The sequence below is a fragment of the Leptidea sinapis genome, chromosome 9, assembly GCF_905404315.1.
Source record: "Leptidea sinapis chromosome 9, ilLepSina1.1, whole genome shotgun sequence".
NCBI classification, from domain to species: Eukaryota; Metazoa; Arthropoda; class Insecta; order Lepidoptera; family Pieridae; genus Leptidea; species Leptidea sinapis.
In genome coordinates, this window is record NC_066273.1 from 2,207,918 (window position 1) to 2,231,987 (window position 24,070).

A 24,070-nucleotide genomic window follows, 5' to 3' on the forward strand; every position below is an offset into this window, starting at 1 on the left:
CCGAAGTTTCGGTCCGAAACGAAAGAACGACGAACTTCGAATTAAATCCTATTACCAAAGTACTTCAGATCCGAATAATGCGGACGGATTTCGTATCGGACATAACCATATAAAGCGAATGTGTAGTTACGTTCATAATAATGTCAAGTGAATTTGGGAATAAGGTAAACGAAAGACAAAATGTCTAATCGCGAACTTCGTATCGAAATTCGGATCCGAAATACTTTCGTAATAGGAAAATATACGATCCGTCAACTGAAACATCGTATTTCGATTTTGGTAATAGGATCAGACTCAGGATGAGTCTGATCTGTATCCGTGAAAATACAGCTCTATAAATCTTGGACCGAATTCGGATATTGCTTACACACTAATCCGATCTCTGATCCAAATCCAAGCAATTCAGGGGCCACTTTTGACATAAGGCATTTTACACGGAGCCACACCAGAGCATTCACGTCGTCAATAACTTCTGGCAATGCTGTTGCACTAACGAATTCTGGGTGCGCGCTCTCTTGGTGGACCGACGTTTAAAACAATTATCTTTACAATCACCACGCAGTGTTACGTCAATACGACAGGAAAATTTATAATTACTACCGAATGAGTCCACTTTCGATTTTATTATACGTCACATAAAAGATAATAATTTGCACAAAATTTTGATAATGTAGGTATACCTACCGCCATAAGAATTGCTTGCAGTCACATTAAGGTAAGTAAAACCCAGTTCTTAATCAGAAAATATTACTTATTGTTTACTTATAAGTACTTACTTATGAAGGTAGATCAACAGTACACATCCCTGTAATTCGGATCGGACGCAGTGCGCGAGCGTTCATGCTTATAATACTATGGCTACTTCGGTCCGTCACTAATCTCCTCCGGAACGGAGATTAACGGTTGACGAAAAGAAATTGGATGATGGTGATATTCTTATTTGAGCGGGCCGGAGTGGGAGCTGTGCCGTGTTCCGATCAGTCAAATTGAATCTCTTTCTGATACATTTCGTTCCACGTGTAATGTTATGAGGTCACCAACTAACCCACAACATACAAGAGCAGTGCAAGAGACCTGTCGCTACAAGTGCACCCCAGACCACACTCCACAGGGCCTGCAGCTCTGTCCCGGTACCCTCCGCTTTGTTAGAGCGCTCGATTGATTAATAATGTGTGGGAGCTTTACATTAGTTATTTATGCAACTGTTGTGTGTACTATGGTGTATTAAAACACGAATGTGGGTTTATCACACGAGGCGAAGCCGAGTAGAATAGTGTCACGTTGCCATATGGCTAAGGCATGAGGCCACCCGCCAACGTGTTGTTATGAAGTTTGCGCAGAAGACATTAATACCAACAGAATTATCAACAGATGCATACAAGACTTTATCTACACCAATAATATGAATCCTCTATAAAAGATTCTGAAACAGTTAGCTTACTGCTTACATTAAAAAAGCCAGTTCTAGTAACCATTACATCATCCAAACGAGTGTTGTAATGAAATTCAGTACAACATTACAACACTCGTTTGGATGGTGTAATGGTTATTAGGACATTGGGTGTTTTAATGTTGGAAATAAGCTAAATGTTTTAGAATCTTTAATAGAGGATTTAAAGCATGGTTATAGATAAAATATATATCATCATCATATTATGTTACACAAAGCTTGTCTGACATAATTCCTATGATTTTGTGCATTATTTTAAATGTAAATTGTAGTTATTGTGCTATAGGTTAACAAGTGAAGTTTAAATAAAATGTATATAAAAAGAGTGTCTTACCCTTCTGGGAATAATTCATTCAGGTCCTCTTCAGGGAACTTGCATTCGTCACCTTCAGTTGAGAGTCCCAAGGGATCGGGTGGTGTGTATGCAGTAGGTGACATCGGACGACGTCCCCAAGGTAGAGGCGGTGGAGCTGCTTCTTCTACCCACACTGCACTCTCCTTCACTGGCCCAATTGATTCATGGTAACCTTCAATTTTAAGTTTGAAATATGAATTAGTATCTTTAATAATAGTGAGTTAAGATAACCTGTTGGTAAGAAAGCACTGTGCAACACTTTTAGTAGCGCAATATAATGGTAAGTGAACATTGCTGAGCTGGTAGACCATTGTTGAACAATGACATTAGATATGTATTTTTTTTATGGAATAGGAGGACAAACGAGCGTACGGGTCACCTGTTGTTAAGTGATCACCGCCGCCCACAATCTCCCGCAACACCAGAGGAATCACAGGAGCGTTGCCGGCCTTTAAGGAAGGTGTACGCGCTTTTTTTGAAGGTACCCATGTCGTATCGTCCCGGAAACACCGCACAAGGAAGCTCATTCCACAGCTTAGTAGTACGTGGAAGAAAGCTCCTTGAAAACCGCACTGTGGAGGACCGCCACACATCCAGATGGTGAGGATGATATCCTAACTTGTGGCGTGTCGTACGAAGGTGGAATTCGGCGGCAGGAACCAAGTTAAACAGCTCTTCGGAACACTCCCCGTGATCAATGCGGTAGAAGACACAATGAAGCGACTTCTCTACGCAACGCCAAGTGATCCAGCCGTTCACAGAGCACTGGGTCCCCCACAATTCGAGCTGCTCTACGTTGCATGCGGTCAAATGGATCGAGCTGATACTGGGGTGCGGCAGCCAAGAGATGACAGCAATACTCCATGTGTGACCAGACCTGCGCTTTGTAGAGCGCTAGAATGTGGGCCGGCTTGAAGTATTGCCGTGCTCTATTAATGACGCCCAGTTTCTTTGTATTATTATTAGTATACATTTAGATGTGGAAAATATTAACTAATTAAAACTTGACCCATGGATTTTCACTTGTAAATCTTTATAGTTAGTGAATGTACAGAATCAAAATACAGGGTGGCGCAATAGAACGTGCATATTGCATCATCTTTTTTCGCGGGGTAGAAAGTGCGCGGGCGGGGGGAGTCTGCATCGTCACTATGAGTCACTTCGACGGGAAGCGTCGCGCATTTTGCGTGCGCGCATTTTACGAGAACTCTCGTTCATACATCGTTACTAGGCGTTTATATTGTTCTGAATATGGACTACGGCAAATTAGTGAAGCTCCGAGTGCTAATTTAATTAAAATATGGGTACAGCGTTTTGAAGAGACTGGTTCAACGTTTAAACCACAAGCAAAAGGTCGTCCAAGAACATCTAGGACCGACGACAATATTGAGAGAGTTATGCAGTCTGTACGAGGAGATCCACAAATGTCTACTCGCAAGAGATCGTCTGTCTTACACTTTTCGAGACGAAGTTTGCAACGAATTTTAAACTTGGATCATAAACTGCATCCTTACAAGCTGCAGTTAACACAAGAATTGAAAGAGTCTGACTTCGGAGCAAGGCTCGCATTTGCTAATGAAATGCTTAATCGATTTTCCAATTTTGACAATATCCTTTTCTCAGATGAGGCCCACTTCCATATCAATGGGTTCGTAAACCATCCAAATTGTCGTTACTGGAACAGTGAGAATCCCAAACTCAAGCACCAGAAACCACTGCATAGTCCTAAAGTGACAGTATGGGCAGCAATCTCTGGTAGAGGAATAATTGGACCTTTTTTCTTTGAAAATGCGCGGGGGCAAAACGTCACTGTTAATACCGAACACTATGTTGCGATGTTGGAAGGTTTTTTGGCTCCAGAGCTTTAAAATTCAAGAATAGTGTATTCTAGGACTTGGTTTCAACAAGACGGAGCTACCTGTCACACATCAAATGACTCCATGGCGGTTGTGAAACAGATGTTCCCTGGCAGACTGATTTCGAAAAGAGGTGATATCCCATGGCCCCCACGTAGTCCAGACGTGACGCCTCCTGACTTTGTTTTGTGGGGATACCTCAAGAACAAAGTCTACAGCAATAATCCGAAAAACATCGATCAGCTCAAGGAGAATATCCGTGGTGAAATGGTAGCAATTACACCAGCATTACTGAAGAAAGTTTTCAATAACTTCCGTTTGCGATTAGAGGAGTGTCGTCGTAGAGAGGGTCATCATTTAGACGATGTTATTTTTAAAAAATAAACTTCAGTTTTTTCTTAATACCTCAGTTTTATTTTAACTATACCTTTTGTATTTATTTTTTCATCAATATTTTAAATACGCACGTTCTATTGCGCCACCCTGTATATTGTCTCACTGGTGGAGCTCAAGGCATGCACACCATACATGCTCATTAAAAGGCATAAAGGGGCATTAATTTTCTCAAAATTAATCTGTTACGTTTTTAAAGAGATAACCCTCACTTCTAGAATAAATACACAAAGAAAATTTAAAAAACAACATTTTATTAACGATGCGGGACTCGAACCCACGACCTCCAGCGTTCCGTGCCGGTGCTCTAAACAACTGAGCCAACCGTTCGAGTAACGTATCGTCGTAAAATCTTGTATTTCTTGTGCAGTGTTTCCAGAACTTTACAACAATTAAGTAATAAAAAATGTGTGTATATCTTCATAAAAGGATTGCAACACTCCCTATGATTTATCTGATGTTACAGGGGAATTTGGTCTTATCGACCCATACACCCATTTGTTGTCCACTTCTTTAGAAAAAAATGTATATCTTAGCATGCATTTAGATATTTTAATCATATACAAAACAATTATATTGGTTCTAATTTGTTAAAATAATTCAGCAATAGTCACATAATAACCTCGAAATTGTACTGTAGATGTGCCCTCTCCTCCAGATCTGGTAGAAACTATTATGTCCCCTCTCCCCTTGCAAGGTCCTGAGCGAGCCACTATTTTGTTTATACTCTTCCATTCCGCTGACAGCAGGCAATCACATCCACATATTTTTAATCCTGCACCAAAAATATTACTGACAAACTTGTTATTACTTTTGTATTTCTAAAATGTAAAGGTTAGTTCGGACTACATTTGTATTAAAGTCGAAAGGCAAGAAGTTTAGTGGCTAAACTAATCGCTTTTGCACAGAAATTGTTTGCATTGCGGTCCAGTGTAGATAAGTGAGTGGTGTTTTGCAAGATGAATGGTCTGCAACACAATAGATTTTTGAAACTGATAAAGTTAACCTGGTGTTTTTAATTTTCAATTTAATTTCCTTTTCACTAAATCCAGGTGTATTCATAGTATTTCCTAAATCTTAATATGCGGATTGTTTCATTTGCTTGTTTTTATAATGAAGGGACTTAATATTCCATAAGTGTTCATGGTGTATGTAATGCTCCTTGTGACAATGATAGTTCACATATACTCTGTTAAGACTAGATGTCAGTATACTACAGTGTACATATTTGTAATAAAATTTTAAAGATGTTCCTTTTTCACACCATTTTAAGTCCACTAATGAACTCGACTAATCAACAGGTTCAGACTTGTTTAGCCAGTGAACCAGTGGACATGGACATATTGTGTTGCTAGGAGATACTCACCCGATAAAAATAGAACAACAATAGAGTAGATTAACTCAACTAAATTATTTACTAACCTAATTATTATTTATACTATTATCTTTGTCTATATTATTGTCTCTAATCATTGAACATTAATTTTCACCCATATCAAGAGATACAATTTACTTGAAAATTTGGACATGTATAAAGGGCATATGAAAGCACCAATACATAGCTTAATATCCTGGTCTTGATATCTTACCTGTATAATAATAATAATATTGACACACTTTTCACACAAATTATCTTGCCCCAAGTTAAGCATATATAGCCTCTGTTATGGCTTACAAGACAATGATATATTTAATACAATATACTTACTTAAACATACATAAATTCATATAAAAATACATAAATACATTTAAACATCCATGACTCGGAAACAAACATCCATATTCATCATATAAATGCTTGCACCTACCGGGATTCGAACCCGGCACCTCTAACTTAGCAGGTAGGATCTCTAACCACTCAGCTATAAAGGTTGTCTAACTGATGAAGACCAAAAATAGATATGGCCTGCCCATTGCATCATGATTCTTCAAAATGTGGCACAACAATTACACTTAGATCTTTGAGATCTTAAACTTGATTAGCTCAGTAACTTAACTAGCTCATGCACCCTTCAATGTAGAACATAATATTGTGCGCATATTACTGCTTCATTGCAGAAAGAGGTATTGCAGTAGTCCTCGCTTAAGTGGCATCGGGGGCTAAGCCTCCCACTGGTTACATTTTAATAATAATTAAAATTACATTGAAAAAATGAAATTATTTTAAAATATTAAATACTATAATATATAGAGAATATTCAAAATACTATCTTCGCGCCTAAATAAGGCTAATGGAAACCCAAGCTCTGGCAGCTATTTCCGTCAACGGATCAGCCTTGCTATCCAACGCGGTAATGCTGCCAGTATTCTTGGTATGCTTCCACATAATGATAGTTTTAATTTTATGTAGTCATAGTATTGTAAATATAGATATAAGATTTGTTTTGTTTGAATAATAAAATAATATATTGATTCAAATAGCTTTCATATTTTCTATAATTTTTGTTGCCAAGTCCATCATAAAATAATTGCTATTTATTAATGACTGGAGAGTATAAAAAATTATTTATACAGTCTTAATTTCCTCAACTCAATTTGGTAACAATATATTCAAACTATCAGATTAAGCCTATCTTGTACATGATTTTATTTACTGTTTATGATCTTGTCATATTCTTATTATATATATATTCTTGAGTTTCAATCAGCTACTAATGGGTAGTCAACAATGTCTATTGTGATTACAGACTAGCAATTTTGCAACAATATCTCTATAAGTACAATAGAATTCTACACTGTACATTTCTAAATGCAAGAAGTTCCCATCATGTAACGGGACCGTTATATATAATTTTTGTTTGTAAATTGTTTACTTTCTCTTAATTTTTACTCTTTTAGGTTTTTAACCGATATAATACCTATATTAGCACAGAAACGACTTTTTAACATTTACAGTTAATTGAAATAACTTACCAACTAGGTCTGTTGCGCTTATTCCCAAAAACTCTCCTCTTATTGTTACTCTTGTGCCAGGGGGTCCTTCTTTCGGAGATATTCCAGTAACAACTGGCGGTGGGCCCATTGCGTGCTTTTAGCAAACCTAAAATCTTTAAAATTACATATAAGACACTAAGAAAGCTGATCTACAAACCTTCTATGTTCTTTTAATTTTGCAGTTCTTTTAATTTTTTTACCAGAAAACATGAAACTAATATTATTCCTCAATTATCAATAAATTGTTATGAATCACAATTCACAAGTTCGAATCGAATTGATTTATTTGATAATTGAATATTGATATCATTCCATCATAGTAAACCATATATATTATTATACTCTTTGTAGTAAACTTAACAAGTTTTTTTATTTTATTTATTTAGTGGCACGGGATGCAAGTCCGTACTTCGTAGGCCAATAAACTTATCAACCCGCAACCGTTAGCAGCTCCAACTTGTACAGTTTGAATTACCCAAAAACCAAACTCAAAATCCCACAATTTTGGGGAAAATAAAATCGATATTGCCCACACTTTCTCAGTAAAGAAATAAATGAACCTACTGTTCATATAAATCAAATTATTTATTATTTACACTTAGGTATTTGATTATTATACTTATATAATTAACCATCCAGCGTACCCAACTAAAGCTAAGCATCCGTTGAAACGGTTATTTGAAAAAGTATTTTTTCGCGAAAAAATCTCTATGCTCCTAATGTTTTACAATATAGGTAATTAAAAGACTTTCAGTGAAAATACGTCATATTCGAATTTGTTTTGTTACATAAACATACTTTAATTATTTATTTCAAAACAACAATAAAATTTCTAAGATCAAGAATTAGAGCAGAGCTACTTGTTTGGTTATGTTGGCAGTCCTGTCTTTCACAGTGTTAGTGTTATAATGTTGGTATGGAAGGATGCCATCCCTACTTACATTTTCTTTTTGAATGGAAGCCCCGTCTGGTAAAACGTATTGTATATTAATTATAATATTATACTCTTTGAATAAATTGAAAACAATAACTAATAATAATAACAATCAACAAGATTTCAGTAATAGGTCTCGGATTATGATCATCATCATGATGTAGTTCCTTGGCAAAGGTAAACAACAACGCTGACCGCTAGTAAAACTCTTTAAGAAAAAAGCGAATCACGCGATTGTATGAAACGTGCAGTCATCAGCAGTCATTGTTAGATTGACAGAGGACGGCTATAATCTTGTAAAAAAAGAAAATCCGTAGTGGATCTTCTTTTCTTAAGTTTTAAGCTTAGAAAGGTACTCTGTGATTACAACTATCAAGTTATCAACTATCCACTCTCCTCCCTGCGTCGTAATCCTCAGTACTGAGGGTCGTGACCACCCCTCTGTATCACTTTCTCACGTATGATCGCTCTCCATCTATTCCTGTCTCTGGCGGTGTGAAAGGCATTGTGAACCGTAGAGTCGAGGGCGGAGCGGATCTGATCGGACCATCGTGTTGGACTGCGTCCACGAGGCCTCTTCCCATCTATTTTGCCGACCACAATGAGCCTCTCAAGGTTTCCATCGTCCTTCCTTGCGATGTGACCGAAGTATTCTAAAACTCTGCGCAGACATTCGGAAGACAATCGCGAGGAGATCCTGAGTTCACGCAGTATGGAGAGATTAGATCGAAATGCTGTCCAGGGGATACGGAGCATCTTTCTCCAGCACCACATCTCAAAGGCGTCAATGCGTTTGCGGTCTGCAGCTTTCAGTGTCCAAGTCTCAGCGCCGTACGAAAATATTGAGAAGACTAGGGTCCGTACCAGTTTGGTCTTAGTTTTTACGGAAATGTTGCGATCTCTCCAGATTCTTCCAAGCTGAGACATAGCGCTCTTAGCCATGCCAATTCTCCTGCGTACTTCCCTCTCGCACGAACCATCGTTACTTATGTTGGAACCCAGGTAGATAAAGTTGTCCACCATTTCTAGGCCCAGCGCACCAGTTAGTTCCAACTTCCCAGATCTATCCACCACCATGACTTTGGTCTTGGACCTGTTTATGGGAAGTCCCATCTCTCCACTAATCCGCTCCATACGTTCAAGAAGTGCAGCCATTTCTGACTCATTTGCTGCAAGAAGAGTAGTGTCATCGGCGTAGCGCAGGTTGGTGATTTTCACGCCACCAATTGTGATGCCTCCCTCCCAGTTCTCGCAGGTACGTCTCATAATGTGCTCTCCATAGGCGTTGAAGAGAATGGGCGACAAAATGCATCCCTGGCGCACTCCTTGATGAAACTTAAAGGGTTTCGAGGTTGTTTTATCAACTCTTACAACTCCCTGGCTTGAGCCATACAGGGTGTGAAGCAAAGCGATGAGATGATTTGGTACACCAAGCTCTTGCAGAACCCTCCATAAGCAACTCCAATTAACACAGTCGAAAGCCTTACTGTAGTCGACGAAGCACAGTAGCACCGGCGTATCAAACTCGTATGCCTTCTCAATGAGCTGCCTGACATTGAGAATCTGCTCCCGAGTGCCCTTGCCCTTCATAAAACCAGCTTGCTCCTGCGGAATTGGCCAATCCAGATAGTAGTGGATGCGATTATTGAGAATATGAAGCAAAATTTTGCTGGCATGCGAGATGAGGGATAAGGTTCGATAATTGCCGCAGCTCTTGGTTGACCCTTTCTTATGCAGTGGAAGAATTACGGATTCCGACCAGTCCCGCGGCCAATCACCGTTTTGCCAGACGTGTGAACAAATATTGTTTAGTGTCTCTTCACCCAGGTCACCTATAGCTTTAAGCACTTCTGCTGTTATTTGGTCGCTTCCTGGTGCCTTCCTATTCTTGAGAGACTGTAGAGCATTAGATATCTCGGAACCAAGAATCATGGACTATCCACTACCTGAGTAAAAATTTAAATTTAAAAGTTTGTAAATACTACCTACCTATTATCTATATAGGTAGGTAGTATTTAAAATCGAAGTGTAATACGGCTAAGTTTGAAAGCGAACACGAAAAAAACATAGTAGATTCCAGCTGTCTCCGTTTTTTTTTTCAAGATTATAGCCATTATCTGTCAATCTATCAATCACAGCACGTTTCATAGTACTATAGGTTTCATAAAATCGAGTTAATCGCTAGGCTGGAGTAAAAGTGTCCTGTGTCCACACTTTAACTTTTCTTTCAATGATTTACTTTGAAAATTGTCGGACAAATAAATAATAGCTATTCATACAATAATCGTATGATTTAAAAAAAATCATCCGAAAATCGGATGAATAGATACACACACAATACCTCTTGAACGTAGTGTTTAAATTCTCTTTGATACCTCTTGCTTATCACTAATCAGTAATCACATAATCAGTAATAAAGTAATAGTGGTAAAAGACTTATTAGTGTTCTCAAAGATAATTTAAACACTACGTTCACCTAGTTCTGTGATCAGTAATCACTTATGTTATCACCTACCTATTTGGTAAATTGGTACACAATACTTCTTAGTTACTGTAAAATACTTATGTACACGAAAGTGGAAATTAGAATGATTTATGATTATTTGTAGGAGCGTAATATACCTATTTATTCATTACTTATTTAAATCGTATAAACAAAAATATGAAACATTTTTAACTATAAAAACATCAAAAAAATTATGGCCCACTCAAGTTTTAGGTAGGTCATCTATTTAATGTGATAGAATGTTCTTTTAATTTTTAATACAGTTTGTTATTAACACAAAATACAATTAATGTTTTAGTGCTATAGATGAATACGGATTTGAAAGGCACGAAGATTTTGATTTTGAAAGCTATGAGGAGTTTATGTCTGTGTATCTTAAAGTATTAGTGTCCAGGGCGCAAAAATGGTCACAATTGTTGGGTGATGGAAAGTCAGTCAAACGGACCACCACTGTTAAGAGATACGTCAGGAAGGGTATACCAAGTAAGTCTCATAAAGTCCTAATAAGTACGTATTATTCTTTTAGTTCTTATATTAGAGGGTCAAGATAAATGCTATTTTGCAGCAACGGCAAGTTTTAAATTATTTATTTACACAGGGAAATTATTTATTTACTTAGCAACTATTATCATTTAAAATCATCTACAATTAGTTATGGTTTGATTATGGACTAACTTTTTCCATGAATATAACTAAAATTACCAATAATATAATAAATATATCTTGCAAATGAGACTTAACTTAACAGATGTCCAAGAATAAACTTAACAGGAACTATGAATGTGAATTTAAAATATTTAAAATTATTCGAATAGATAGCAAGGTAAAATTACCAATTTTAATCAAACAATATCATAAAAAAGGAAATTCTTAGTGAATAGACTACATACCTACACAACTAAGCTTTCCAACAAATATAATGAAAAAAAAGTAATTATGTTTAAAAACTTCAGTGGGGTCCACATATTGCCCAAATAGCAGATATACTCAGCTCTGTGGCATACACCATTAGAAAGATCAAAGAGTTCACAAGTGTTGCTACCACTAGATTAGTGTACTTTAATTATAATAATAAATTCTTTATTTCGACCAACAAAGGGTCATAATGTGTTAGTAACAAAATACCTTAAAACCTAGTGTTATAGTACAAGATATCTTAAAATCTAAACCTTCCTAATCTAGGCCAGGACCGACTTGTCAGCACATGTATCAAACAGCAGTCGTTTAGGTACTGACAATCGAACCTGTGAGAAATTTTTACTGGCACGGTACAGCAAGCAAATCTCCGGATGATCATATTCGCCCTAACAGACAACGCCCTGTGCTCTCTCTCGATATCTGCATCATCCTTTAAGTCAAAGGTAACCACATGCCCTAGCTATTTAAATTGATTCACTCTCTTCAGTGGTGTCCCATACAATTTGATTGTCGCAATAAGGGATGGGAGTGGTTTCCCCTTCTCCTGAAAGACCATGCACTCGCTCTTTTTTACATTGTAGATCAGACCATGACAGTGGGCATAGTTTTCACATATCCCTATCAGTTTCCTCAAGCCACAGACAAACGCACTGAACAGCACCATGTCATCTGCGTAACTAATATTATTTAAACAGTCTCCGTCAATATGACAACTGACATGTGTGCTGCTGAGATCGCCTATCAGTCCATTGATGTAAAGATTGAAGAGTTTAGGCGAGGCTAGACTGCCCTGCCTCACCCCACACTCCAACCTATATGGTCCAGACAAGCCTTCCGACCATCGCACGACATTGATCTGGTTCCGATACCAAAATGTGAAGGTTTTTATGAGCTCGTCAGGCATACCCGTGTTCCTTAGTTTTTGCCACATGATAATTAACCAGATCAAATGCCTTGGACAAAGCGAGAAAGCAAGCATATACCGGCGTTTGTCGCTCTGAGTAATACCTGACAGTTTGCTTCAAACACAAAATGGCAGACTCCGTGGACAGCCCGGGTCTAAAACCAAACTGATTGTTGTGTAAGTTGAGGTATCTGTCAAGTTGCGCACAAAGTAAACCGTCAAGTACTTTAGCAATAATGGTAGCAAGAGAAATCGGCCTGTAGTTGGATTTATCGCTAATATCCCCGGTTTTGTTTTTAACAATTGGTACCACCACAGTTTTCATGAGTGCCGCAGGTAGGTATGAATGTCTGATGAATTATAGACGTCAATCAAAGAAAAATTTAATGTATTTATTTATTTATTATGTACGGGCGAACCCTTTTTACAATATTAAAACTATGAAACTGATACAATATTTACTTAACTAACAAATAATAATAAATAATAAAATATAAATATGTAAGGAATAGATAATAGAATATGTAAGAAAGAGTGTCAATAAGACGAATAAATTAATAAGTATGATGTGTATGTGTGTGTGATTATTTACAACTTATTAACTGTATATATGTTTGTAATATAATACCAAAGATTAAAGTGTACAATATGGAATGAAGGACCAATATATAATGTAACTTAACTTTAACTAATGTTTAAAACAGTAAAATAAGGAAGCAATTAATGTGAAAAACGAAAATCATTGCCTACAAACTGCTGCACAGTCTACAGGATATTATGTATAAATTGCACTGTAATTATTTTGTGAAATAAGTATTTGTTTTTTTTTTTTTTTTATTGAGGAGGACAAACAAGTATATGGGTCACCTGGTGTTTAGTGATCTATGCCACACACATTCCCTTGCATTCTTGCAGAGGAATTACAGAGTGTTGCCCACCTTTTAGAAAAGTGTCTGCAACCTTTTTGCAACCAGCCCACGAAAAACTACACAAGATAGCTCATTACACGGCTTGCGGTAAATGCGGTAGAAGACAGAAAAAGAATGAAAAAATTCGACCAGTTCTGTATTGCAGGCCGTCTAAAGGTTCTAGCTGATACTGGGGTGTGCCAGATCAGAGATGCCATATGTGGCCGGACTTGCGCCTTGTAGAGCGCTAGAATGTGGGCTGGCCAAAAGTATGGTCGTGCACTATGACGCCCAGCTTCTTTGCCAATTTGGCAATCGCTCTAAATTTCAAGACATTATATTTAGATAGTAGGCGAAGCGTTATGGGAAATTTTCTCGAATAGCGGTGAGACGACAAATTGTGTTTTTATAGTGTAATCGCCCAAACTTTAGTCTTCTGGGGGTCAAATTGTACAAGGTTCAATTAACCCCATTCCGCGATTTTCTCAAAAGTTGACTCAGAGGAGAGTACAAGTTTCTTCTGGCACTGGTGGACGATTTCGAGAGACCTGCATGGTCCATATATACGTCATCTCCAATACTGTCAGACGCATAGCAATGCATGTGGGGAGTCAAACACATCGTTGATTTCAGAAGAAACAGTGTAGGAAATAGAACTCCAGCGCCCAGTGAAGAAACTGGAAATCCACTTGCATAAACTCTCAGGAAGCCTAAATGATGGAAGTTTTGAGAAAAGCGCCTTGGGCCATACATGATCAAAGGCCTACGCTATATCCAGGCTAACTGCCAGGCCTTCTGCCTTGCCTTCGATAGCCGCCGCCGGTCTATGTGTTGGGTATACCAGAATGTGGACTGACCATGTCGAAAGACGTACTGTAGGTCGTTGTTCAACAGGTGACCCTCTGGCGGTAAATGTCTGTTATCTTAGCATTGCAATTATTTACTAATTTTCTCCTTATCCAAAATTTTAACTTATTTAATAATATGTATTCTTGTTTCAGGTGAACATCGTCCATCAGTATGGATGGCAATATCAGAGGCCGATAAAATGAAAAAGCAATGTCCAGATTTATATCTTAAAATACTAGATCAACCATTTGAGAAAGAATTAGTTGACTTAATCAAGACTGATCTCCCTCGCACATTTCCAGACAATATTTATTTTACAAAGGAAGCGAACCACCAGGCTCACTTGTTCAATATTCTCATTGCTTATGCACATAGCAACAGAGTTGTAGGCTATTGTCAAGGACTAAACTATATAGCTGGTGTGTATTTTTTTTATGTCTAGCTTAACAATCCCACAACTTGGTCAGTGGCGCAATAGGTGGAACCGTTGACGCTCACAATTGAGCCTCTGGCTAGATCCTCGCCGGTTGCGTTACAATGTGTTTTGCGGTTTCCAATTTTTATTTACGTATATTCCACGCTTTATAAGGTCGGTAACGTTCTTGTGATTCCTCTGGTGTACCAATAGAGTGTGTGATGTGAATATCACATATCATATCAGGTGTCCCGTATACGTTATTTTGCCTCTTCCATAAAAAAAATTAGATGATGTTTTCAATGCTGCCAAAACTATGATAGTTAACTCTCAAAAATTCTTCTATGTAAAAAAATCTTGAGACGGATCTTTCATTGTTTGTAAGTCTCATTAACATTGTTACCTTTGAAAAACATTTTAAAAAATCATGTAGTTCCTTTGGTTATAAAGTCATTGTGTTGAACATTTGCCACAACACTTCTGGTGTATTAATTTTCTTTACATTTTTAAAGTGAATTGCTTATCAGAAATGGTGAAACACAAAACTTTAATTTACTTATATTACATGGATCAAACACCTCATTAATTCATTTTGATTTGTAAGGTGGTAATCCTTCACACCTATATATATATAATTTAAGTATATTATATTAATATGGAAGGGTTGGCGGTGTATCAGGTACATGACATTGTCACTGTTTGATTCATTGTATTGAATGAAAGCAACAACAGTTTAACCAGTGGGAGGCTCCATTGCACTCCTGTGCAATGCCGCTGGATTTTGGGTATCACAACGGCGCCTATTTCTGCCGTGAAGCAGTAATGTGTAAGCAGTGGGGGCTGGATGATCTTGTTACCTGCTTTCTGCTTGATGTGTTTTGTTATTGTTATTATTTCCTTTAAAGTTAAAGTTATTATATATTTTATTTTATGAAATGCTCACATAATGCCTCTATTTATTTACGGTATGTGTGGATTGATGCATCTACTATACTCAATAACTCTTGTGTTTAAGTATTAATTTACTTTTTTTGACTTACTCATGTAAGCCTTTCAGTTTTTGACTTTTGAGTATTTTTGTTGCGTCACTTTGCATATATTGTAATTGAAATGATTTGTAAAACAACTAAAATGTAAATCTTGACTTAAAAGAGTGGCAATGAGTTTCTTGCTACTTCTTCTCATTAGCTCAACCCTTTACGAAGTAGCGGTAAATTCAATAAGAAACAATATTTATATATTTTTTTTTGACATTCATAAGTGTCATTTTTGTGACCTACATGAATAAAGTGTTTTTGAATTTGAATTTACTGAGTTTCGATCTGAAGGGCACCGTAGCTAGTGAAATTACTGGGCATATGGGACTGTAGTGCTGCTAAGAATTTTTGCGGATTTTCAAGAATCCTGAGCGCCACTGCATTGTAATGGGCAGAGCGTATCAATTACCATCAGCTGTATGTCCTGCTCGTCTCGTCCCTTATTTTCATAAAAAAAGGGCAGTTTAAAAAAATAGATATGTGTGACACATACAGTGTGTGTCAAGTTGCAAAATAAAACATGTAATTACAATATAATATTATCATGTCTATCAATGCTTTATGGTTGTTATATTATATTCTGTTGTCATTTACTTTCAGGGTTGTTATTACTGGCAACAAAGAATGAAGAAACATCATTCTGGTTACTGAAAGTTTTGGTTGAAAAAATTCTCCCAGATTATTACACAAAAACTATGGACGGTCTCATTGTTGATATTGAAGTATTATCTGAGTTGGTTAAATCTAAGGCACCTGATGTACACCAACATGTTATAAACTTAGGTGTGTATTACAATGAGAATAATTTACACGTACAGATATCGCGCAAGTTAAATGCAGTTGGGCCTGAAGTAGAGCGGGAGCATCTAAATATTGAATAATGACTGATCCGAGTTCGTTAGGTTCTGTTACAAAAGTAGGTTTGTAGAAAAACGAGTTTTTATTGATTGCCAAGCACGAGAAGTTTTACGGCCGTTCCCAATATACTATCTACAGATAGAGATAAATTACTACCTTCTACTGTCAGTAATCTGAAGCAGTCTCAGTATACCCGTTAAGTCATTCTTATCGCCTTATATTGGTTCGCGTGAATTGTAATTACCATACAAACTTCTATCGCTGGTAAGCTATACGTCGTCCCAGATAAGGTGAGTTACCATCAATTAGTTTATTGGGACAGAAAAATCAGCGATAGTTACGTTTCTTATCTCAAGTAAGAGATAGACTGAATATTGGGAACGGCCGTAAGACAATATTATGTGTGTTGAAGAAAGTTAAAATGGTAAATTTGAAGCATTGTTAAAATTTATCGACACACTCACGATTATAATTAGGTCACATCACTATCTCAGTCCTGAACTCTGCATTCAACTCGCGCGTTGTCTGTATGTTTATTAATATACTTAATAACATTATACTGACAACTAAATTCAGATTATTTACAATATTAATCAGCTAACCCATACTTTTTTTTTCATATATAACATAGTCATTAGACTATATACTTACCCTAATGTTAATTATTTTTTCTATAGGTTTGCCCTGGGCAGTGATAACTACAAAATGGTTTGTATGTCTGTTTGCGGAAGTTTTGCCCATTGAAACAGTGCTTAGAATTTGGGACTGCCTATTTTATGAGGGCTCAAAAATTTTATTCCGTGTTTGCATAACATTGATAAAAGCAAACAGGTCCGCAATACTGGAATGCACGGATTTTACAACATTAGCTGAATGTTTTAAATCTATTGTCAAAAATGCTAGCGCATTGCATTGTCATGAATTCATGCAGGTATGAACAGCAAATATTGTAACCTTGAGTTTATCTTTTTATTATGATTAACGAAATATATATCTTTGCAGTCTATATTTAAAGTACCTGGAACACTATCAAATGCAACAATAATAAAACTACGTAGTCGTTTTGTCACACAGCGTTTGGAGCATCAGAAAAAAGAACCTCGGTGAAAATATAACTTGATGTTATTATGATCTCGATATTTTACTACTTAATATTTACAATGTCCACCTAAAACTAATAATAATTATGACTTTAGTTATTACTAATAATATAATAATTTATGTTTATAAGATGTGTTGAACAAATCTATTTAGGCTATATAAAGTACTTTTGTACAAATTTAAGCTAGTCTTGATATTTAATTATGTTACAATCAATTTCGCTCTTATGGCAAGCTTAATAATAATTGTATGTGTGTGTATACATTTAAAAAACTGTCAGTAAATTTGCTTATTTTTAGTTATTATTTCATGGTGTTGTGAATACAATTATTTAAAATATGTTTTTTTTTTAAACTTAAGTGTTAAAGATGTATTTTATTGTATTAGTAATAAGCATTGTACATGTTTTTTTCTACAAGAAAATTAGTTTTAGTAATGGGTCACTATAAATTCATTAATAACAAGATGTAGGTATACAGGTGTCCCAAAGTTATGGGACGTGAAGGGAAAGTACCTTAAATATCGAAGATAGGCTATTTTACTGAAAGAAGACCTTATGTTATTTTTAAAAGTTAGTACATCTGCATTCAAAGATTTTCTAAAAATTACTTGCCTCGTCTGGGAATCGAACCGACTGAAATGTAAAAAAAAAAAAAAACACCCCTACTTTAATAATGCCAATCGAAAGAATGGCCAAAAACTAATAACTCTTCTTAAGTAACATAGTATTTTAAAAGAAAGGAACAACGTAAAATGAATGTTTTCCTACTTGGATGGACCGATTAGATGGCCGGCCAGATCCCGGACCTTACACCATTAGATTTCTTCTTTTGGGGATACATGAAAGATATGCTATACAAAAAACGATACGAGAATGTGGGCGAGTTACAAACAGAATTGTGCCATATATTGAGTATTCACCATAAAATGTTAAGAAAATCAACAGGCAGTGGACTCATTAAGAGATTGGCGATTTGCGTAAACGCGGGATCACATTTTGAGCATTTAATTAATTAATTTACAAAAATTACCCACTTAATTGACAACTTTCTTTTAAAATACTATGTTACTCAAGAAGAGTTATTAGTTTTTGGCCATTCTTTCGATTGGCATCATAAAGAGTAGGGGTGTTTTTTTTTACATTTAAGTCGGTCCGATTCCCAGACGAGGTAAGTAATTTTTAGAAAATCTTTGAATGCAGAATTACTCACTTTTAAAAATAATATAAAGTCTTCTTTCAGTAAATTAGCCTTTCTTCGATATTTAAGGTACTTTCCCTTCATGCCCCATAACTTTGGGACACCCTGTATATTTACTGAGAATCTTAATACATATGATATGCCAAGCTCTAGGCCAGAAAATATATTTCCTGTACATGGTATCTGTCTTTACAATCAAAATGTTTGTGGGAGTCTCAACCATTATACTTGTGAATATGACTGGAAGAATGTAATTCACTGTAAAATAAGAATTGTCTCCATATCATTCAGGGCCTTACACACCACATTTTATTCTTCAACAATAACTGCCAACACATTAATAAAATTTACAAGTAATCTGCATTATTCAAATTTATACATACAATATATTTGCTTGTCTATGGCACCTTAAAAATGTGGTATGTAAGAGCACTTTGACTTGGTGGACAATAATTTTACCAAAATCAATGCCATTGTAACCATAAAAATCTCACATATGTACATGGGGTTTAAAAAACTTAAAAATGTTTATTCTAGAAGCTATCTGAAAATGGTGTGCTTAAACATAAAGTCAATGTCTTCAGTATAAGAATAAAGACAGAACCAATTGAAACATCCCTTTAAATACAGAATTATCTACTTTACAAATTTATATCAGAATAATACTGACAAAATAAAATATTTTATTGTAACTATAGTTTTAATAATCACAGACATTAAAATGTTAGTGTGTTCACGAATTTTTAAAACTTCCACTAGTTACTAGTTTATATGGTTACTATTAAATTCTATTAGGAAGTCTGTGTGCTATCATCATTCTCATGACTTTCCGCTATCTAATATGTCTTTGGCTTCATTAATTTTTGCTGCCAATAATGGTGATCCACCTTTGTCTGGATGATTTAGAAGCATTATTCTCCTGTGAGCTTCTCTAATCTGTAATGGAAAGAGTTAGTAATAATATCAGTAAGCAAATAATAGGGGTTAAATTTTTATTGTAATAGGTACTTTCGAATTGACATAAAACCTTCATGGTTTGAGATTTTGGAGTGAAACTTTTCCCATGGTACCTATATAGTTCTTTTTTTAAAATGTGCAACATTCAATTATCGACTTTCAGTATAAGTGATGTAGCTTCATGATGTTTACCACATGTTGTTGCAATATGTTATTGTCACTCCCTATGGTAAATATATATATTTCTATAGATTCCCAGAGACTCGAAAGTTTTGAAATATTGCTTAAAGCTGTTACCTTTGCTTTATTTGCTGTAGGGCTCACACCTAAAATTAGGGCTGCTTCCCTTTTGGTCATCTTTGGTTCAAATCCTCCTTTGTAATATTTAGAATTTGCAAGGCTCTCTGCATCAAATTTGGGCAAATTTTTTACTGCTTCTGCAAATTTTATTGATGCATTTGGTAATTGCTTCATAACAAATCGACCAGCAAATCCAACTGCGGCCAAACCCAGCCCTGCTAGTATAATTGAACTTCCCTTAAAAAGATTAACAATTCCATGAATAATTAAAAGTTGATACTTACGAATAAATATAAAGTTTTTTTTTTGTTGTTGGATTACCATTTTATGCTATTTGTAGATAGGTACTGTATTGTCTGATGAAAAGATTGTGAAACAAAATTTTCTTGCATTTATAATTTCTAATAGTACCGCTAAGACATAGATTAAATTATTGCCGTTTGAGAATTAAAACAGCCTAAGATGCTTTATTGGATATACAACCAATTAATAATAATACTATGTAAACTATGTTCAAGTCGCAATAACATAACCTTACAAGTTACAATACAACATTTTATTTCCGTAAAACAAAGAGGATGTAAATAACTAATTATAGTCAATAAAACGTCAAAGATGGCCTTTTGTAATTTCACTCCTTTTTGGAGACTGGCTCGCACATTCCTTGCATCCGCCAGCTTCAAGTTTTCTTTCATCGATTCACATTGGAAGTTTTCTTGTATGTTCTACTTCAAAGTGTTTTTATTTAATTTAAGGTAGGGAAACGAATCACGTTACAAAAATGTACAACACGAGAATTTTGATATTTGATATGGTTAAGATAAATGTAGGTAAATAAATATATATAAAAAAAAATAGACGAAAACTAATATTTTCAGATAAAATATATTAGGTACATTATTTACAATTTATTGCTATAAGTATATCTAGAAAGTATACTATACAATATGGGATCAATAGAATTCAGGTTTTATAGAAGTGGGGAAAGGGACACGGATGGATATCAAACTATCTAAAAAGGAAGTTCGGTCATATTTAGGACAGGAAAAGAATAAGTGATCCAGATCCCCAAAGTCATGTCCGCATTCACATTGTGGACTATCTATAATATGAAACCTTGCAAGGTGGGCCGGACAAGTGGTGTCTCCAAGGCGCATTCTTAACAATACGGTGGTAATGATTTTATCAAGTTTAATGACAGAGAACCATGACTTGTTAGGAATTATTTTATTTATTTAATAGGTACACACAACAGAATTACAACAAATACATAATAAAAAAAATAAACTATCAGCTAAATACAAGATAGGCTGCAACTCCACGAGGGTGTGTACTCAGCATGTTTAGCATAAGTTGATAACTATGCAAATACAACAGAAATAGCGATTTTAAAACTAACTTTAGGTAATGTAGTATTATAAAAGAAAAAGATAGAGAGAATATATATTTGGACAAATAGAAGTGAATAATTATGGTAGTTAAATTAAGATGCTTTTTTAAAAATTTAAACTAATTAAGGAATTTATATAAACTAGATTTCCATTTACAAACAGATGAACTGTGGATGTCAGGTACTTCACTGATTTCGAGTAGTAGTGCATTGTATTGACGACAAATTCTATAGATGGGGTTTTGGAAGGACACGTTATTATTGCAGAACGGAATGATAAAAGGCTGTTCATGTCTTGAAGACCGATTGGGAACTCTTAGATGGATATTCGACAAGAGGGAAGTAGAAATTGTGCCATCCAGTATTTTGTATAAAGTCGTTAGGCCATGCAATTTGCGACGACTCTCGAGGCTCAGTAACTTGAAGTGAGATAGCCTTTCCTCATATGTAGTCAGCTCCCTTTTTAGACCAAAATTTGTTGAATTTCGCAATAATTTTTGCCTTTAAATTGGCCACTTTCTTCCCAGACTTTACCCCAGGAGTCCCTGAGATAAAGACCAGAAATAACAGCTAAATCCTGAGTATATATTTTAAAGGCGAATTTGTCACCACACACCACAGCTTCATTTCCAAGTGTGTCGGCTGTTTCCGTTGCCTATTATGCCACAGTGGCTAGGTATCCAGACAAAAGTGACTGAAAGACCTTTTGTTGAACAATCGTGAAGTTTACTTCTAATATCTGCTATAATAGGAAAAAATGATTTTGATTTGAAGGGAAATCGCAAAACAGCCTGTAAAGCACTCTACTACTACCAAACAAGAGAGTGGCTTGTTATCATCAATAACTTGATGATTCAATGAGATCCGTGAGAGTATTTAATTTGGTTATCAAGAGGCTATTTGAAAATTGAAAAACACGAAAAAATAGACGATCAGACAAAAACTGTGGCCTTAAATAAAGCTGGGGTTCCTTACACTCTACTTGTAATGCATTCAAAGGACTAGATTTCATGGCTCCAGTTATTATTCTCATAGCTTTTGATTGGATAGAATCTAGTTTTCTTAGACCTGCTAAATTACAGGGCTCTAACAAGAAGGTTCTGTAATCAAGGATACTCCGTACAGCTTCAGGAAAAACGGATGTGCACCCCACCAAACACTAGAGAGGCATCTCATTAAATTAAGAAGCTTTTCACATTTACTAACTACGTATTCACAATGAGCCATTCCTGTCAGTTTTGAATCTAAAACGACTCCCAAAAACTTGACATGGTTATTAGTTGGTATTCGACGATTATCGTAAAATATGGAAATTTTAGGATGTAAACGTTGACGCGTGAAAATAACTACCGAACTTTTAAGAGGTGAAATGCTGAGACCATTTTCATCCATCCTAAGTTCTTGGACAATCTAAGGAATTTGATATTCGACTACATAATGAACTAAATGTGTTACCCATGGCATATATTACTATCGCACCCAAGCAGTTGGGGAAATGGGTTCTTTTGGAGAAAACTTCTGCAATCTGGTACCACATTGCTTGACCGGGTTCCGGCATATATAAAGGTTGTAAATTTGTCCATAGTTTTTCACACGTTTCTTTGACACTTTCGCTAATAGTAGTAGCACCTATTACATATTCATTATATAATGACTTGTAACTATTCACTAAAGCCAGGTATCTGTAAAATAAAAAAAATAAATGATAATATATATACAGATACACATGAGCACGTATCCACTTCATCGATCGAACTCATCTTTAAATCGATACTTACTCAATGCTAATATTGTAAATCGTTACAGGAAGTGAATTGCAGAAAAAATGGAAAAATTTAAAAGATACTTACTTCAAAGAATTAACAAAAGAGAAAAAAGTAGTTTCAGGTCAAGGAATGAGAAAAAAGCGACCATATATACACATAAAGGCGCTCTTATTCTTATCCAAACAGAAATGATTACGAAATACAATAAATAACATAGAAATGGAGTCATCACGAAGCACCGGCGATCTTAACGAAAATAACCCGAAAAGTAATGATGATGAAGATTCTGAAATAGAAGTCAATAAATAGCAGAAAATCGAAAACACGTATACAGAAAAAAGGAAAGTAATCCAGAACACTGATGATGAAATAGTAAAACTATTAAATGAAAAAAAATATGACGAGGATGTATCCTTTCGCGAAATGCTCATTCCTATAATAAAGAAACTTTCAGTACAGCAGAAACATTACGCCAAAGTTGGAATCCTAAATGTTCTCAATAAAGCAATAATTGTTGACAATTCATCCGAAAACTTTACGCCACCTATAATTCCTAGTTCATCTAGAGCCACTTCCTCTCTCTCTCAGTATGAATGCCCATCATGATCACACTTTAACTACCGAAACAAGCAAAACCTTTATTCTCATTCCATCAGTCAATCTCCTCCACCTCCACGATACTCGCTATCTCCTACTTCCATTGCCGTGCTCCAATCTCCTCCTCAAATTCCTCGACATACACTGGACCCGAACACTCACCAATCACCTCATCCAAATAGTCAATCACCTATACCACAATGTATACTGGACCCAAATACTCACCACTCACCTCATCCAAGTACTCGATATCCTATACCTCATTACATAATGGATCAAAACACCACATCTCCTGTACCTGAATACATACAAACAAATGAAAACTATCCCAATACTTCTTTCAACCACTCTTCCCATGTGGTTGAGAGTAGTGCTACTCAAATGAATGGCTACATTTTATTTAAATAAAAGTTAATAATATTATAGTAATGGCTACTGTTATT

The 24,070-nt window shown here is 35.8% G+C and overlaps 3 protein-coding genes across 6 annotated transcripts in view; 1 reads left to right on the forward strand and 2 right to left on the reverse strand.

Annotated features, from left to right (window-relative positions):
* Window positions 1-7,319, reverse strand: part of LOC126966053 (exocyst complex component 2) — a 39,266-nt gene extending 31,947 nt beyond the window's left edge. The window contains exons 1-4 of one of the 2 annotated variants that reach the window (XM_050809921.1): window positions 7,189-7,319; window positions 6,968-7,101; window positions 4,677-4,829; window positions 1,785-1,977 (exon numbers count right to left, since the gene is read on the reverse strand). In XM_050809921.1, coding sequence (XP_050665878.1) covers window positions 1,785-1,977; window positions 4,677-4,829; window positions 6,968-7,076 — 455 coding nt within the window. In that variant the 5' untranslated portion in view covers window positions 7,077-7,101; window positions 7,189-7,319. The other variant, XM_050809920.1, reaches the window with a different exon arrangement.
* Window positions 7,320-9,944: 2,625 nt separating this feature from the next.
* LOC126966056 (growth hormone-regulated TBC protein 1-A) lies at window positions 9,945-19,309 on the forward strand. 3 transcript variants are annotated; one of them, XM_050809932.1, is made up of 7 exons: window positions 10,427-10,444; window positions 10,532-10,641; window positions 10,727-10,911; window positions 14,160-14,426; window positions 16,060-16,242; window positions 16,995-17,248; window positions 17,320-19,309. In XM_050809932.1, the coding sequence occupies exons 2-7, from the start codon at window positions 10,622-10,624 to the stop codon at window positions 17,422-17,424; spliced, it is 1,014 nt and encodes a 337-aa protein (XP_050665889.1). In that variant the 5' UTR covers window positions 10,427-10,444; window positions 10,532-10,621; the 3' UTR covers window positions 17,425-19,309. The 3 variants fall into 3 exon arrangements, with proteins under 3 accessions (XP_050665890.1, XP_050665887.1, XP_050665889.1); XM_050809933.1 differs by lacking the exon at window positions 10,532-10,641 and having other exon boundaries at window positions 9,945-10,444; XM_050809930.1 differs by having other exon boundaries at window positions 9,965-10,641.
* Window positions 19,281-20,600, reverse strand: LOC126966061 (mitochondrial import inner membrane translocase subunit TIM14). Its single transcript, XM_050809939.1, has 3 exons — window positions 20,196-20,600; window positions 19,872-20,111; window positions 19,281-19,553 (listed from the first exon to the last, which is right to left on the reverse strand). Exons 1-3 carry the CDS (start codon window positions 20,196-20,198, stop codon window positions 19,437-19,439), a joined length of 360 nt encoding a protein of 119 aa, XP_050665896.1. The 5' UTR covers window positions 20,199-20,600; the 3' UTR covers window positions 19,281-19,436.
* Between the last annotated feature and the right edge of the window lie 3,470 nt (window positions 20,601-24,070).

Bases quoted from the DNA above. Each gene is read 5' to 3' on its own strand.
- LOC126966056 (XM_050809930.1), top strand. From the start codon at position 10,622: ATGGCCCACTCAAGTTTTAG. The intron at 14,427-16,059 runs GTGTGTATTTTT...ATTTACTTTCAG, and splicing joins AGGACTAAACTATATAGCTG to GGTTGTTATTACTGGCAACA. The intron at 17,249-17,319 runs GTATGAACAGCA...ATATCTTTGCAG, and splicing joins ATTGTCATGAATTCATGCAG to TCTATATTTAAAGTACCTGG.
- LOC126966061 (XM_050809939.1), bottom strand. The intron at 19,554-19,871 runs GTAACAGCTTTA...TTTCCATTACAG, and splicing joins CTACAGCAAATAAAGCAAAG to ATTAGAGAAGCTCACAGGAG.